General features: G+C 42.6%; 1 protein-coding gene across 1 annotated transcript; it reads left to right on the forward strand.

Moving 5' to 3' along the window:
* The first annotated feature begins 276 nt into the window (after positions 1-276).
* Positions 277-14,542, forward strand: gng13b (guanine nucleotide binding protein (G protein), gamma 13b). Its single transcript, XM_071896816.2, has 3 exons — positions 277-502; positions 10,303-10,429; positions 14,410-14,542. The coding sequence occupies exons 2-3, from the start codon at positions 10,332-10,334 to the stop codon at positions 14,513-14,515; spliced, it is 204 nt and encodes a 67-aa protein (XP_071752917.1). The 5' UTR covers positions 277-502; positions 10,303-10,331; the 3' UTR covers positions 14,516-14,542.
* The last annotated feature ends 232 nt before the right edge of the window (positions 14,543-14,774 follow it).

Genomic DNA, 14,774 nt, shown 5'->3' on the forward strand with positions numbered 1-14,774 from the left:
ACACACACACACACACACACACACACACGCACACACACGCACACACACACTGACGCTCAAATAGGATCCCGGCGCGGACGCCGAGCCAAGAAGCAGGGAGTGAACGGCGGTGCGCACCGGACCCGGTCGTTAAGTTGTCCGGTATTTTCCTCGCTCTGTGCAGCTTCAGCAGCACCTCACAAAACACCAACCGGACTACCGGCTACCGGGGAAGAAGAGCCTCCAGACTGCCACAGACTGCTCGTCATCGCCTGTTTTACTCCGGAGACTGCGGATTTTATCCCCGGTCTTTTCTGGCGGAGCGGATACCGCGAGCGCGCACACCGCCTTCCCGAAATAAATAAAGTCTTGGACATTCATCAGCGGGTTTTTTTTTCTCGTTTGGGAATAAGAGCCGCTGTCCGTGCGTCGGTCCAGCTGTCTTATCTACCCCGCTTCCTCCGGTTTAACGGCACCGGTTTGACTTGGAAAGAGCAACAGCCGCCACCGGCGCATCAGTGAGGTAAGACATGCGACTGTCTCCGTAGCCTCATTATACAATTACAGTCTGGTTGCCGTGCATTGTGCCTGTTGTGCGGAGGACACCTGCAAATTAGGCCTTAATGAGGTTATTATAGGCCTATTGCTGAACAGCAGCATGCGGGAAAAACACACTGCACACAGATTTCAGAGAGAATATGCATGAATTTGGCCAGAAAATGGATTTGTCCATGCAGATGGCATTAACTGGAACTATATTTTGAGTGGCAAAATATATATTTTGGCTATATATGCTGTATATAGGCAAGGGAGAATACATTTCCAGTGTGTTTCCAGTGAATGCCATGTACATTTTTGGCCGTTTTATGTACAGTTAGGAACATATTCTTATGTGAAATGGGTTTTTTCCGCCTTTGGGACGCATTGGAACTGCTTGGAAACCCCGTGAAGAGCAGCGATCCGGGTGGACGATTTGGTACTTTGTGCTCGCACTCCTCCCCCGCCTCCCCCCTTTCTTTCTTTCTTTCTCTCTCTCCCTCTCTCTCTCTCTCTCTCTCTCTCTCTCTCTCTCTCTCACACACACACCCCTCAGTACTGGCCATATGAACCCACGAATGTTACATAAAACTTACATTTCTCTCCTCTGCCTTTCCACCACCTCCTCCTCCTCCTCTCTCTCTCTCTCTCTCTCTCTCCCTCTCTTGCCTCAGTCGACCCCTTTTTGAAGATGGATGATGCTTGTCTTACACTTCTGAATATGGCTCTCGATGTCCCTTCCACTTGCACCCGAGAGGGGCCACTCACACACACACACACACACACACAGAGAGAGAGAGAGAGAGAGAGAGAGAGAGAGAGAGAGGGAGGGAGAGACAGAGAGAGAGCTCTCACTCTTTCCATACCCATTCCACTAAGGTGCCAGTGGAATTGACAACACACACACACACACACACACACATTAAGACTGTACTGTATGTGTGCGTGCAAGAGAGAGAGAAAGAGCTCTTTTCCTTTCCATGTAACTGCCTATTCCACTGAAGTAACACACCCACACACACACACACACACATTTTCCTTTTCCATGTAACTGCCAATTCCACTGAGGTAACACACACATACATATATAGAGTTATTTTCCTTTCCATTCCACTGAGATACTCTCCCTCTCTCTCCCCCTCCACACACACACACACACATTTATTCCCATCCTGATATGCTTCAGGCCTATCGATCAGATCGGATTGATCGGGGCGGCTGGTGCGTTATCAGCTGGGCCGGTCCCAGTGGCTCCAGACAGCAGCACAGCTCATTGGAGTGCCGGACAGATCGGCCGCTTGTAAAAGCTCAAACATCGTCTGTCAGCGTCTGGCATTTATTATCCCCGGCATCTCCTGCCCGCCTCACGGCACGGAGCTTCTCCACTCTCACACTCCATTCTCAGTCAGTAGCTCTGCCTGCTCCTTTCTATTTTTAGTCTCTATTTACAATGCAGTATCTATAGAGGCAACAAGAGTCTCTCTCTCTCTCTCTCTCTCTCTCTCCTGCTTTCTCGTTCTCTATTTTGCTCTCATTGTCTCTATCTCTCTTTTGCTTGTTCTCACTCTTTCATGCCCCCCCCACCTTGGTTTCTCCTCCCCACTTTCTCCTTCAAGCCACTTTCTCTCTCTCCCTATCTCTCTTTCTCCCTCTCTCTCTCTCTCTCTCTCCCTCTCTCTCTCCCTGTCTCTCTCTCTCCCTGTCTATCTGTCTGTCTGTCTGTCTCTCTCTCTCTCCTTGTCTCTCTCTGTCTCCCCCTGTCTATCTGTCTGTCTCTCTCCCTTTCTCTCCCTCTCTCTCCCTTTCTCTCTCTCTCTCTCTGTCTCTCCCTGTCTATCTGTCTGTCTCTCTCCCTCTCTCTCTCTCTCCCACCCTCTCTCTCTCTCTTCCTCTCTGCCAACATCATCCAAGTCAGTCAGATGTATTCAACACATTAAACATCGGTAGCGGAACACCTCACACTGCCACCTGCTCCACTGACGCGCACGTATGCACACGCACACACACACACCCACACACACACACATTAGTCTGAGGCTGGGAAGACAGGAGGAGGAGACAGGGGTAGAGGTTAATCTCTGGATGCTTTTGACCCAAATCACCATGCGACCTACATACCCTCCCCCAAAACAACCACCCTGCTTTCCCCTTGACACATCCACCCACACATATCTTTAAAAAGCACCACACACACACACACGCACACACACACACACACACACTTAGCCTTTTTGACGCTGAGCTACACTCTAACAAAACAACAGATTTCCACGGCGCACCAAGTTATTAATTACTTGTGACGAACACAGTGAGCTGGACTTGGCCCAAATTGCATTGGAGGGAAAAAAAAAAAACTTTGATTATAAGCTCTTGAAATAGAATTTTTAATAACGCAAATGTAATTAACTAGTTTGTAATTTTTCATAATATTTGAGCACCTTTTTGCGGCGAACCGCACCTCCCTTCATGGCACTTTAGCTCTGTAGCTCCACATCCACCACAATAACCACATACACACTCCCAACACCAGACACTGATGTCATCGCCGTCTCACTCTGAACTCTCAACCGTCATTTATTACACTGCATTTTAACATCCATAAATCATGACCGCATTCATTTTAGTAGGCTATAAACGCTGTAAACAAGTCGCTGAGAAGATTGGCAGCCTGGATCAGCCTCTACATTGCATTTCACAATCTGCTGGATTCCTTTACGGCACAAAGGGAGATTGTTTTACGGCACAAATCAGGAAGAGGGCGCTGTTCTTCCTGCACAAACAGAGCTAAAGCTTTCAGAGTTTCTCACAATGGCAGATGGTGGAAAGAGTGAAAGGCCGATGGAAAAATCACTTCCAACATGTGTATCCTCTTCAGTAAAGACAAAGAGAAAACATTTGAAGAAGCAAAGGTTCTCTTTGTGACAGAAAGCAGAGGGCTTTATGGGAAATGTAGTCTTAATTTTGAGAATCACTAGCACTAACAATACTACTGGTGTGAGATGGAGGCTTGACCATGGTCTCATTCGTTTGTGGTAATTATGCCAAGGGATCACAATTAATTTTAAAATGATATATTGATATTTAAAAATGCTACATGTAGCTAGCACCCTTAATAATGAGCACTGGTGTTTTGGGTGGAATGTGGTATTTTGGTTTCATCAGTTACAGCCGCAATTGGACGTGTCTAACTCCTGGCCGGGCAACAGAGACACAGAAAGAGACAGACAGAATAGACGGAGACAAAGAGAGCGAGCAAGAGAGCGCTAATGTGCGGAGTAATGAATTAGCTTCCTGAAATGTCTGAAAATGGACAGGGAGCACTTAGTGAGCGCCCAACTGAGGAGGACAGGAGGAGAGGAACAAAAAGCAGACCGCGGAGGAATGAAAGGAAGAGAGCAGGAATGTGGAGGGAAAACCTGCCTCAAAACTCAGCTTACACACATTATTTGCTCACCTTATGACTTTATGAATTTAAACCCGCAGTATAACATAATAGTAAGTCTCATTACAACGATGGTTCTTTTCAAGAAATGAATTATTACATTGATTTTTGTCTGTATGTTTATGTTGATAGTTGTCCGCAGCTCAAAGTTTGCTCACCTTTTTAATTTACTACTACCAGAGAGGAATGAAGGGAGAAGAATAGATGGAAGAGAGAGATGAGGAAGATAAACAGAGGGAGAGATGGAAGGGCGGGCATAGAGCGAACGACAGGGAGAGTAATTTGAGAAGGAGAGAGAGACAGAACAATGTAAAAGGTAAACAATGGAGAGAGAAGAGGATAGAGAGAATATAATGGAGAGACTGAGAGAGGTACCAACAGAGAGGGAGAGGGAGTGGACAAATAGAGAAAGTGAGAGAGAAAGAAAGAATTGATAGAGAATTTTTTTTTGAAAACATTATAAACCAGTACTTGTATTTGAAATGTAGTCTATGATATTACAATTTACCTGTTAAATGAACTGAGACACCAAAATCATTCGTCCTCGATAGATGTGTCAATCCATTGCTCTATGCTAACACTTTAGCATAAACTACTAGCATTATCCAGAGTAAGAAGTAATAAAAAGTTGCTAAATGGTCTGTAGATTCAGAAATTTTAACAATGAAGTATCATGAACTCAATATAGCTGATGTAGGTTTATTTTTGGAACTAGGCTATTTCAGGTGAGAAACCACGTATTAATCCGCTGCGCAGTGATATTTAGCTGTGCAGTCTCCCATAGCTCACCACATTCACTTCCTACGGAAAGTAGTCCCTGCTAGTTCAAAACAGCATCGTATTTTGTGAAAATTTTACCAATCTCCTACACAAACTGACAGACTTATCCGCATATCACTTAAGATTATTTAGTATTTAGCTTTACAGCTGCTACAAGTTCTCATTTCCTCATTTTTGAGTTCATGCTAATCACCTTCTATCGCTCAACATAGTGTATGCTAAAATGTTAGCATGGAGCACTGGAGCAAACAAATGACTGAGGACACACTGATGATTTTGGTGTCTATATTTCTCATCACTTAAGTTGACCAACAGGCCAATCTTCCCACAAAATTGGTATATTCCTTTAAGTGAGAGATAGCGAGAGAAATTGAGGCAGAGAAAGAGTGAAAGAAGCAAGAGAGAAAGAATTAGGGGGAGGAAATGAAGGAGACAGCAGACAAATAGAGACAGCAACATAGAGGAAGAGAGAGAGGGGGGAGAGGGACAGAGAGCAATAGAGAGAGTAGACAAATAGAAGTGGCAGTGGAAGACAGAAAGAGAGGGAGCAGAGAGAGAGTAAGAGCAAGGAAAAAAGGGATGAAGGAGATGGCGAGTGATGGAGTTAGAGAGAGGAAAGCATCCTATCCTCCTGTAGTCTTAGGAGGACGCTGCTGAAACCTGATCTCAGCACTGCCTCTCTCTCTCTCTCTCTCTCTCTCTCTAAGGCACACACACACACACACACACACAGAGTCATGTAATTTTGCACCTGGTCTTTTCCTCAAACCCACTCTCTTGCATGCAGACACACACACAAACACACACCTGACTCATCTTCAATCTCTAATTCTCTCTTTCTGTTTCTGTCTCTTGAGCTACAATCACCTTCTCTCTCTCTCCCTCTCTCTCCCTCTCTCTCTCTCTTTCTTGATGGGTCCGAACCATTCAAAGAAATATTATACCGTTGCAATCAGCCGGCTCCAACCCTCCAAGTGCTTGCTGATAGTCTTCAGCTAGTTAATATATTCACATCTCCAGCTCATAAGGGGAGTTAAGGAGAGTAATATTGCTTAGCAACAACGTTTAGTTCCTGGAAGTGAAAACTAAACCAATGGAGACCGACAATAGTTACAGGCACTTCAGTGCAGCACATTTCCATATGCATAAGGCTTTGGGATGGAATTAATCATTTATTGTAATTGGTCAGCATAAATGATTGATGGATGATTGATTAGTTCTATGCCAACATGCTACATATCCGTTATGACGGGAACAAAATCATTACCTGCAAGTTATCAATATTGCTAAAATATGGATGATCTACTCTGTAAAGGTGTTATCGTTTTGTCAGCATAAAGCTTAAAAAGTATAATTTGTTTTAATTTTTTGCTATCAATCATTTTGTAAGAATATGTGTCACATTTGTCAGTTGGCATATATCTCAAACTCTAAACCTGTTGATCAATTGGCATTAACAACAACAGAATTTAGATTTCTGCTGTATTATAGTGACAATACTCTCTACCAGCAGAAGGCTGCAGTGATGTATGAAGGATGCAAATATATGATTTACTTCTCGCTTTATTGTCCCAAACAAAACCAGAGACTAGCATCAGTATTCACCCCACTATGTTAGCTGTGTTTAGGCTGATTTTCAACTAAAAAAAACCTTAAGTAATGCTCTAATCTAGCTCTAATCTACTCTTTTATACTATGCCCTAATGGGCATAGTATAAAATTAGATTAGAGCTAACATTAGAGCTGAGCAGAGTGTAGTTGAAAATGCCCCTGGAAAATGTTCTATCAAATATAACATAATTATCCATATATGTTGGGTAAACACAAAACAAAGAGAGACTGTAAAATGACAAATTACAGTATTGACAAAACCTATTGTATTATTTGTAGCAGATTTAGTTCATTAACATCGTCACCATACGGTAAAGTAGATGTTCTATATCTTCAAAGTCCAAAAACAAAGGACATAGACAAAAAATGGAGGAAATAGAAATAATAGATAGAAACAAAACAAAAGATATATATAAAGATAAAAGCAACAAAACAATTAATTAATTTTAAGTGATTTGTTGGAAGAGGAGGTTTCAGGATTTAGCCTGGACACTTTACACAGATAGGTTGCATATCAATAAATATCAAAATAAAAGCTTTTAAGTGCCGAGTGTGAAAGTAACCTATGTGTTCATTGCATGGCAAACCTCACTGTACGAGCAACACATGGGGGATACATTGAATATGTAATATATAATACATTGAATATGAAATTAACTTGTGTTAACAAAGGAGCTGCCATTGCCCTTAACCCGCCTCAAAATGCCCCCTACTCACTAAACACTTGTGAAGGACAATTACATAATATTAAGCATTATTTAATGTCCCTTAAAAATACCATTGTTGTTCCTGTGTTGAAGCACCTCAACGAGATCAATGCTGAGTGCAGACGAGACAGGCACTCAGCGCACCCCAAACCTCAAATGACTCACCACACACACACACACACACACACAAATACACACAAGAGGGGAAGCGCATTATTGAGAGAATATAGTGGACATGGAGCGTGGGTGGGGAGAGAGAGAGAGAGAGAGAGAGAGAGAGAGAGAGAGAGAGAGAGAGAGGGAGAGAGAGAAACAAAGAGAAAGAAGCTGCAGAAGAGAATGAAGACAACTTTGCTGTAGTGTGCTGACCACCAGCTTGCACGCTTGTCTCTGTGTTTTTCTCTGTATCCCGAGACACAAATCCAAAGCATAATGAATTATTGATTATTTGTAAATGTCTCATCAAGCCTTGTCTGATCACAGCAGGAGTGACAACATACATAAGACAGATACACACTGGGCCCAAAATGCATTTAACTCAAGAAAGTGTGTATACTCGAACACAATCAGTTTGAAACCTGCCTGCAATTTATGGCTCTACATTCCTAAAAAGATGCACAAAAGCTCTGTTATTTTATTTTATTTAAGCAGGTAACATCCTGTTGAGATCAAAGATCTCTTTTTCAAGGGAGACCTGGTCAAGACAGCAGCATAAAAAGTTACAGACACGACAGCACTAAAAACTGTTAAAAACTAGAAGCTACAGAACTAAACAAACAGCTTAAAACATTAAAAAAGACGAAGGAACTTAAAAGAGGAACTTAAATGTACAAAAGCTATGTACTAAGTGGGTCACAATCCTAAAAACAAGATAAAGTACCCAAGGACAGAAGGCTGTTCCAAGCAGAGTGAGCAGAGAACATAAAAGCTCAATCTACACTACCAGTCAAAAGTCTGGACACACCTGATTGAATGAACTATATTTTTCATTCTCTTAAAGCCATTTTGATGTAAAGGCTTATGCTTCAATGCTTGAAATGTGTTTCTTAGACAAATATAAATAGTGAAGTCGATCCTATGTATGAATTTCTTTCCAAAGCCTTTGCCTTTCCATCAAGGCAAAGGGCGGCTACTTTAAAGAATCTAAAATATAAGAGAGTTTTGATTTGTTTAACACTTTTTTTGGTCACTGCATAATTCCATTTGTGTTATTTCATAGTTCTAAAATGTGGGAAATAGTAAAAATAAAGACAAATGTATATGTCCAAACTTTTGACTGGTAGTGTGTAAGTACATTCAGATCTCTGTAAAATAAACATGCATAGGTAGGAGGGGAGTTTACCCAGAATACCCTGATAAATAAAAGTATACCAATGACTGAGAGTACAATGTACAATGATGAGTGAAGGCTTTACAGTTGGTAACAAAGCTCTGTAAGTATCTGCAGTATCTGACATGCAAAGACACTGAGCTGATACAGGTCACCATAATCAAGTACAGGCAAAAAGCTAGTAGAAATCAGCCTTCTTCTGGCTTGATAAGAGAAACAACTCTCCACTCGCCGCTCCCTCTGCGGCTCACCTGCACACCACAGTACATTTGTACAGAAGCACCGTCCTGCAGTGACTTTGACCTGGTTAGGTGTATCCTTGTCTCTCTCTCTCAAGGTTGTAGCATACTAGAGGGCGGCACAATTCATCTTGCCTAATTGCGTATAGTGATTTTAGTTTCCACAGTTAGTAGTCCTAGAATACTGGCATGTATGTCAATATTGAGATGTTTAATTTCATTTAGAATGCCCACTGTTGTTCAAAATCGTCACGATGTAGAAGCACATGAGAAGCAAAATGTGACGTAAAATGATTGTGCACCTCAAATCATTGATACTAATCACTAACCGTGATTATAATCATAAACACAATATCCAGCAAAATAATCAGGATTATCCTTCGCCGTCGTCGATACCTGTTCAAGTTTCCTCTCCTCTCCTACAAGCCTTTCCTCTCTCCTCAAAATATAGGCAGAACTATATGATATGATATGATATGATAAAATACAATACTATTTAATGTCCAACTTTCCCCTTTAATAGTATTCTCTCTCCTCAAAATATAGCTATATAACTATATGATGTGATAAAATACAATACAGTTGGTTCTCCATAGGACAAAATTTGTCTTAAGCTGACTGTGTTTCCTCCTGCTAACTTGCAGTGTGGGTGAAATGGATACAACTGTGCATATTAGCGATGCATTAACCTCTAAAGGTTGTGATAAAGCGGATAGTGATCCTGTTATGCTGGCTCTGATTGCTTCCTCTTACAGGCGGGTGGCAAATTTTGCAGTTGTGTTAGGAAGTTAGCGCATGTTTCGTATGCAAAATCCTATTTCTAAGATATCCAAGAACTGCTGGCATCATATAATGAACCTGCAGTAGAGTAAAAGAGTGGAGTTACTCAAAAATCATATTAGGTATTACACTAAATATACTAGCTATTCTCCTCTCCCTCCTTATAATACCATTCCTGTCTAAGCCTGCAGCTATAAATGTGACCTGTTCAAGTATGTTCTTCACCCCTCGCCTCACTGCAGCCACGGGTGACGAGGACCTGTTATGTGGAAAGCACACAAATAGCCCGTTGTTAGTGATTACATGATGCACATGAACTCCACTGTAGTGTACTTGCTGCGGAGGGAGAGGCGGCCAAATGACCGTCCCTCCAAACAGGATTCGGGCTGCTCGTCTCCAAATTCCGGCCTGTGAAAATCCTAGATTCGTTTCACTGCATTACACCCGTGTGTTGAGTACATTTCCCTCTGTCTGTCTGTGAAATTGCGTGTTAACCATGAAGTCGCGGCGTTCAAGATCCTTCCCTCGCTTCCCCTAGGTGTTGCAGTGTGTTTAAACCATGCGGCCGCTCTCTTTTCCCTCCTTTTTGGGTAGAGTAGTATTGTATAAGCCTGCTGTCTAAACAACACATTAGCGCTTTTCCTTCCCTATGGGTATCCAACTCCACTCTAACCTGCCGCCATGAATCACATGTACCTCTAATGCACTTACTGCAGTGTACAGTGGAGGACCTCCCTTCTATTTGGGTATTTTAGTGTTTTATATGGTATTTTCAACTAAGCATGCAGCCATAAATCAGATGTACTGTTTGGTTTACTTGCTGCAGGGTGTTGAGTGTGTTAGAACAGTGCTGTGTACCGTATAAATTTAACTCTGCCCCCGTCCCGCTCCACACAGGTAGAGAAGCCCTACATTAAGCTGCAGCCATGGATGAGATGGACCTGCCCCAGATGAAGAAGGAGGTGGAGAGCCTCAAGTACCAGCTGGCCTTCAAGAGAGAGAAGTCCTCCAAAACAGTGACTGAGTGAGTAGTTATCCACTTGCACAGCGGCTCCACAAACATCCGCGCACAGTTCAAGTCCCTCGTAAAAGCTGCGGACAAAACAGCGATGAGTAGGTAGCTTCGGTGTCAGAAGCAGAAGAGATGTGTTTTTTTGTCAGATACAATGAGCAGACAAGGAAAGCATAAGGCAATCGGATCCTGGTTACACATATTAACTAGATCGTTATTATGTGTCATGTATAGTAGTTACACAGATGACATAGCTGATGATATGATATACAGATAATATAAGGACATACAGGACCTCACATGCTGTATAATGCAAGAGAGAAAGTGCTAAAAGTAGGCTAAATATAAACAAACTTCAATAACCACATACAAATTTATATTCAAATAATCACTATACAAACAATCTTACATTCAGTGGGTTATTTGTAGGAATTCAAAAGGTGGACGGTATGCATGTAAATCAGTTTTCCTTCCCTCTTTTCCTCCTGAAAGCTCTTGTTAGCACTGACAGTGTTGTAACATCTGACTGGTACAACCTTGACAGTAAAAGGAGTAAATAAAAAAACTTAACTTAAAATCATTTGAGGCCTTTTACCAACCAGGCCATAACAATAGTCTGACCAGTCAACTTAGTGGTCAGTGTCTTATTTATCAGGACTAGGTAAAAGAGTTGCAGTGGTTGCAGGAATTAACTACTTAAACTGCTAAAACAAAACACTATGCAAATTTGAATTTAGTGGAACTACCACCAAGCCACTGCAAAATGTATTTAAACTAAATTGGAACCTGCCAAGGGACTGCAGATGAAAATTAGCTTAACATCAAATGGCAACATATGTTTCATATTGCACACAGTCTCTTACAAATAAATAAAAATGAACAAATAAACGGCTAGTTTAATTACATTAAGTGAAACTACTCCCAACACTGTTGCTGAACTACTCAAATACTGCAGAAGGTCTAAGCTTTGTTGAGGCTAAAGCTAAAAAAAAAACTTCTGCACATTTCTGCACAATCCAAGCAACTTCCACTTTTAATCCAAGCTGTCGTTCTGAGCGATGTGCAGATGCTTAGGTAACGTGCGAGGCTGCTGGGACTCCTGCAGTGTGGTCAGTGCAATAGGTTCACACTGAGAGGTGGTGCAGGGGTGTGAGGGCGGACCGGAGGTATTCCCTGTCCAATCAGAGTAATTATACCAGCAGCGCAGGGACCCCCTTGTCTTTAATGAGGTAGTACGCCCCGCTGTCCCTCAGGCCGCCGCAGGACGCCACCTCCCACTGACAGGCAGGGAGAGGACGGTGTGTGTGTGTTCTTATGTATGTCTGTGCATGTGTGTGTGTGGGCGTAAATGCAGAGTATATGCATGTGCACCTACGCGCACTTACTGTGTGTATTTTCCTGTGTGTGTGGTATACGTACGTGCATGAGTGTTGTGTGTGTGTGTGTGTGCGAGTGTTTGTACAGTGAGTGGGTTAGTGCCAAAAAAAAGTATGCCTGCCTACTGTGTATGTCTTCTATGTGTATCTTCCAGTGTGTGTCGGTCTTTGGATTAGTGTGTGTGTGTGTGTGTGTGTGTGTGTACTTGTGGCTGTGAGTGATTGTGTGTGTCTCTGAGGTCCAGCTGGTTGGAGTTCAGGCAAGGTCGACTGTGTGTTAGAGGAGCAGCTTAAGGGCAACACACACCGCAGGCCTTTTAAGGATGCAGACGATACAAACCACCAGACCGATACATAGCATTAGTAGTCATTCTGGCTTCAGTACAATACGTTAATAAGTTTAATGTCTAAAAAATTCAATATGACAAACAAGAGAATCCATCACCAACAGGGTCAGATATGACTCGGGGCAGAAATTGGCACGAAAGTTCGTGAAATGCCCGTGAAACAAAAAAATGAGGGAGCAAAAACGTCCTCGATCACTAGGGGCTGTCAAATATTCACCCAGAACTGCGACTACTGTCCTCTGTGGGCCACCGAAGGTGATTTGTGGGAGGGTATTTCCAGTGCATTCTGGGCGAGAAAGATGGAACAGTGTTTGATCGGAAAACAAGCGAGTACGCAGCCGGAAGCAGTAGAAGAAAATGTCGACCCCACTCAAATCACTGCGTCAACAAAAAATAAAACAACCAATATCGTAAAAAAACGTGCAAATTTGCAATTGGGGGATGGAAGATGGACTGGTTGAGGACAGAGAGGTTAATTTCTCACCCTCTTTCTTCTTCTTCTTCTTCTTTTAACTATTCCAATCCACACGCCATCCACACGAATACGCCCTCTGCAGGTGACGCTGACATGGAATTTCAGCTTACAGAACACATCTACAAAATTCAATACTGAATTCAATCAAAATTTCTGTTATCGTGACGTGGCTATCAATACACCTCAACTTAGTTTAAAGCTACGAGCAAACACATGCATACGAATGGAAGTATAATCATCTTGAATGGGCTCATTGTTCCACTGACTGTCCCTCAGCAGGTGGCAGGTAGCTATATGTTTTTCATAATTCACTTCAGGACGCCACTTCCCTCTGACAGGCAGGGAAAAGACAGTGTGTGTGTGTGTGTGTGTGTGTGTGTGTGTGTGTGCGTGGCGAATAATCTTTACTTGGCTCGCCGTTCCATTGGCCGTCCCTTAGCAAATGGCAGGGAGCTCCATATTTTGCAGCCAAGGTAGACATTTCCGATAATTCACGCAGCAGACGCCGCATCTCCTTTACGATGTCTCAATCTCTTTCTGCTGTCTCCATAAAGCAAAGATACTAAAAAAGGAGTGACTGCTCACTCCCCCATAAAAAAAGACCTTCGTTTGATAGAGACCCAAACATTGCCTCTGAGGTGGTCAATCAATTTCAAAATCACTTACTGTGCTTTTTCCTACTTACTTCTTTACTGTTCCTTTTGGTTGATTTTAAATTGATAAATAAAAATGATTTTGGATATGTGCGTTCATGACTGCTTCCAAGTTGTAGGTTGTAGTTGTAGTCATCCCATTCTTCCACTTCCACTGATATGATCTGACATGACAGCATTAGCTATCCCATCACAATGATAAAACACTAATTATTTATATTAATTAATTACCTAATACTGCCTTGAAGGCTATCGTCACAGCCACAATAGAAGTCTAACCATTAACCGATAATGCTTCTGAGGCTGTCATTACACACTATAGAAACTATCTCTGTAATACTTCATCATTGCAGGACTGACTGACTTTTAACTAATGAAGCTTCTGATGCTGCCATTACATAAAGCAGAAAAGTGTCAGTGTTTTATAGTGTGGGTTAGTAGGTGACACACTGACATCTTTGAGACAGATTCATCATGTTTCACACTAATGGAAGTCAATGAAAGTGAAGTTCAGTGCTGCATTTTGGTCATTTCAGTAAAATAACATGTATACTCTATTGGATTGAAATCCTAACTATAAAATTATGGCATTTATGTAACTAGCGCAGCCTCTGAGACTGTTATAAACAAGTTTGAATTGTTTTATGTAAATAAAGCTTTGCAGATATTTTGTGACTTAGTGGAAGGCATTTTTAAGGATTGTTTGAGGGGAAACAGTCATTTGACATTTCACAATTTCCTTTGAGATGTAAATGCGGAGCTATTGTGTGGGTATTGTTGTTTTTCACTGTTCAATAAGAGACTGTTTATCTGATTGATTTGGGTTCTTTTATGCTTGCGACCCCCATTTAAAGTTGCCGTTTCTCCCACCACTCCCTCCATCTCTCTTTTTTACTCTCTCCATCCCTCCCTCCTTTCCCTCCTTTTTAACGTCATCTAACTTCACCGTCTCTGATAGAAGAAGTATTGCTTTTATGTGGGCGTTTCATCGTTGGCTGGATCGTGCCAATGAGGGTTTTATTTTTGCCATTTGAATTCTCCCACTCTCTCCCTTCCCTAATATGGAAAAGTGAATAGAGGATGTATTGTGGCAATAAACTCCCTCTCTCTCTCCCTCTCTCCCTCTCTCTCCCTCTCTCAGTCTGGTAAAGTGGATAGAGGACGGCGTCCCGGAGGACCCCTTCCTGAACCCGGAGTTGATGAAGAACAACCCGTGGGTGGAGAAAGGAAAGTGCATCCTCCTCTAGAAGACCACCATCCTGCCGTAACCTTTCAACTTCGACTTCAGCTGACCCCCCCATCCCCCCACCTGGAGACGACCCACCCCCCCACCCCCACCCACCCCTCCTCCTGGCCTGCGAGGGGCATGGCAGGACAGCGCCCCCCCTTATCTTCTTCACCATGAATGTACAACAGCTGACATCCCGACCCTCCAACACACACACACACACACCCAGACAAGGGCACTGAAACACACACACACACAGACAAAGCAACAGACTCACA

The sequence above is a fragment of the Centroberyx gerrardi genome, chromosome 7 (genome assembly GCF_048128805.1).
Source record: "Centroberyx gerrardi isolate f3 chromosome 7, fCenGer3.hap1.cur.20231027, whole genome shotgun sequence".
NCBI lineage: Eukaryota > Metazoa > Chordata > Actinopteri > Beryciformes > Berycidae > Centroberyx > Centroberyx gerrardi.

Bases quoted from the DNA above. Each gene is read 5' to 3' on its own strand.
- gng13b (XM_071896816.2), top strand. From the start codon at position 10,332: ATGGATGAGATGGACCTGCCCCAGATGAAGAAGGAGGTGGAGAGCCTC. The intron at 10,430-14,409 runs GTGAGTAGTTAT...TCCCTCTCTCAG, and splicing joins TCCTCCAAAACAGTGACTGA to TCTGGTAAAGTGGATAGAGG.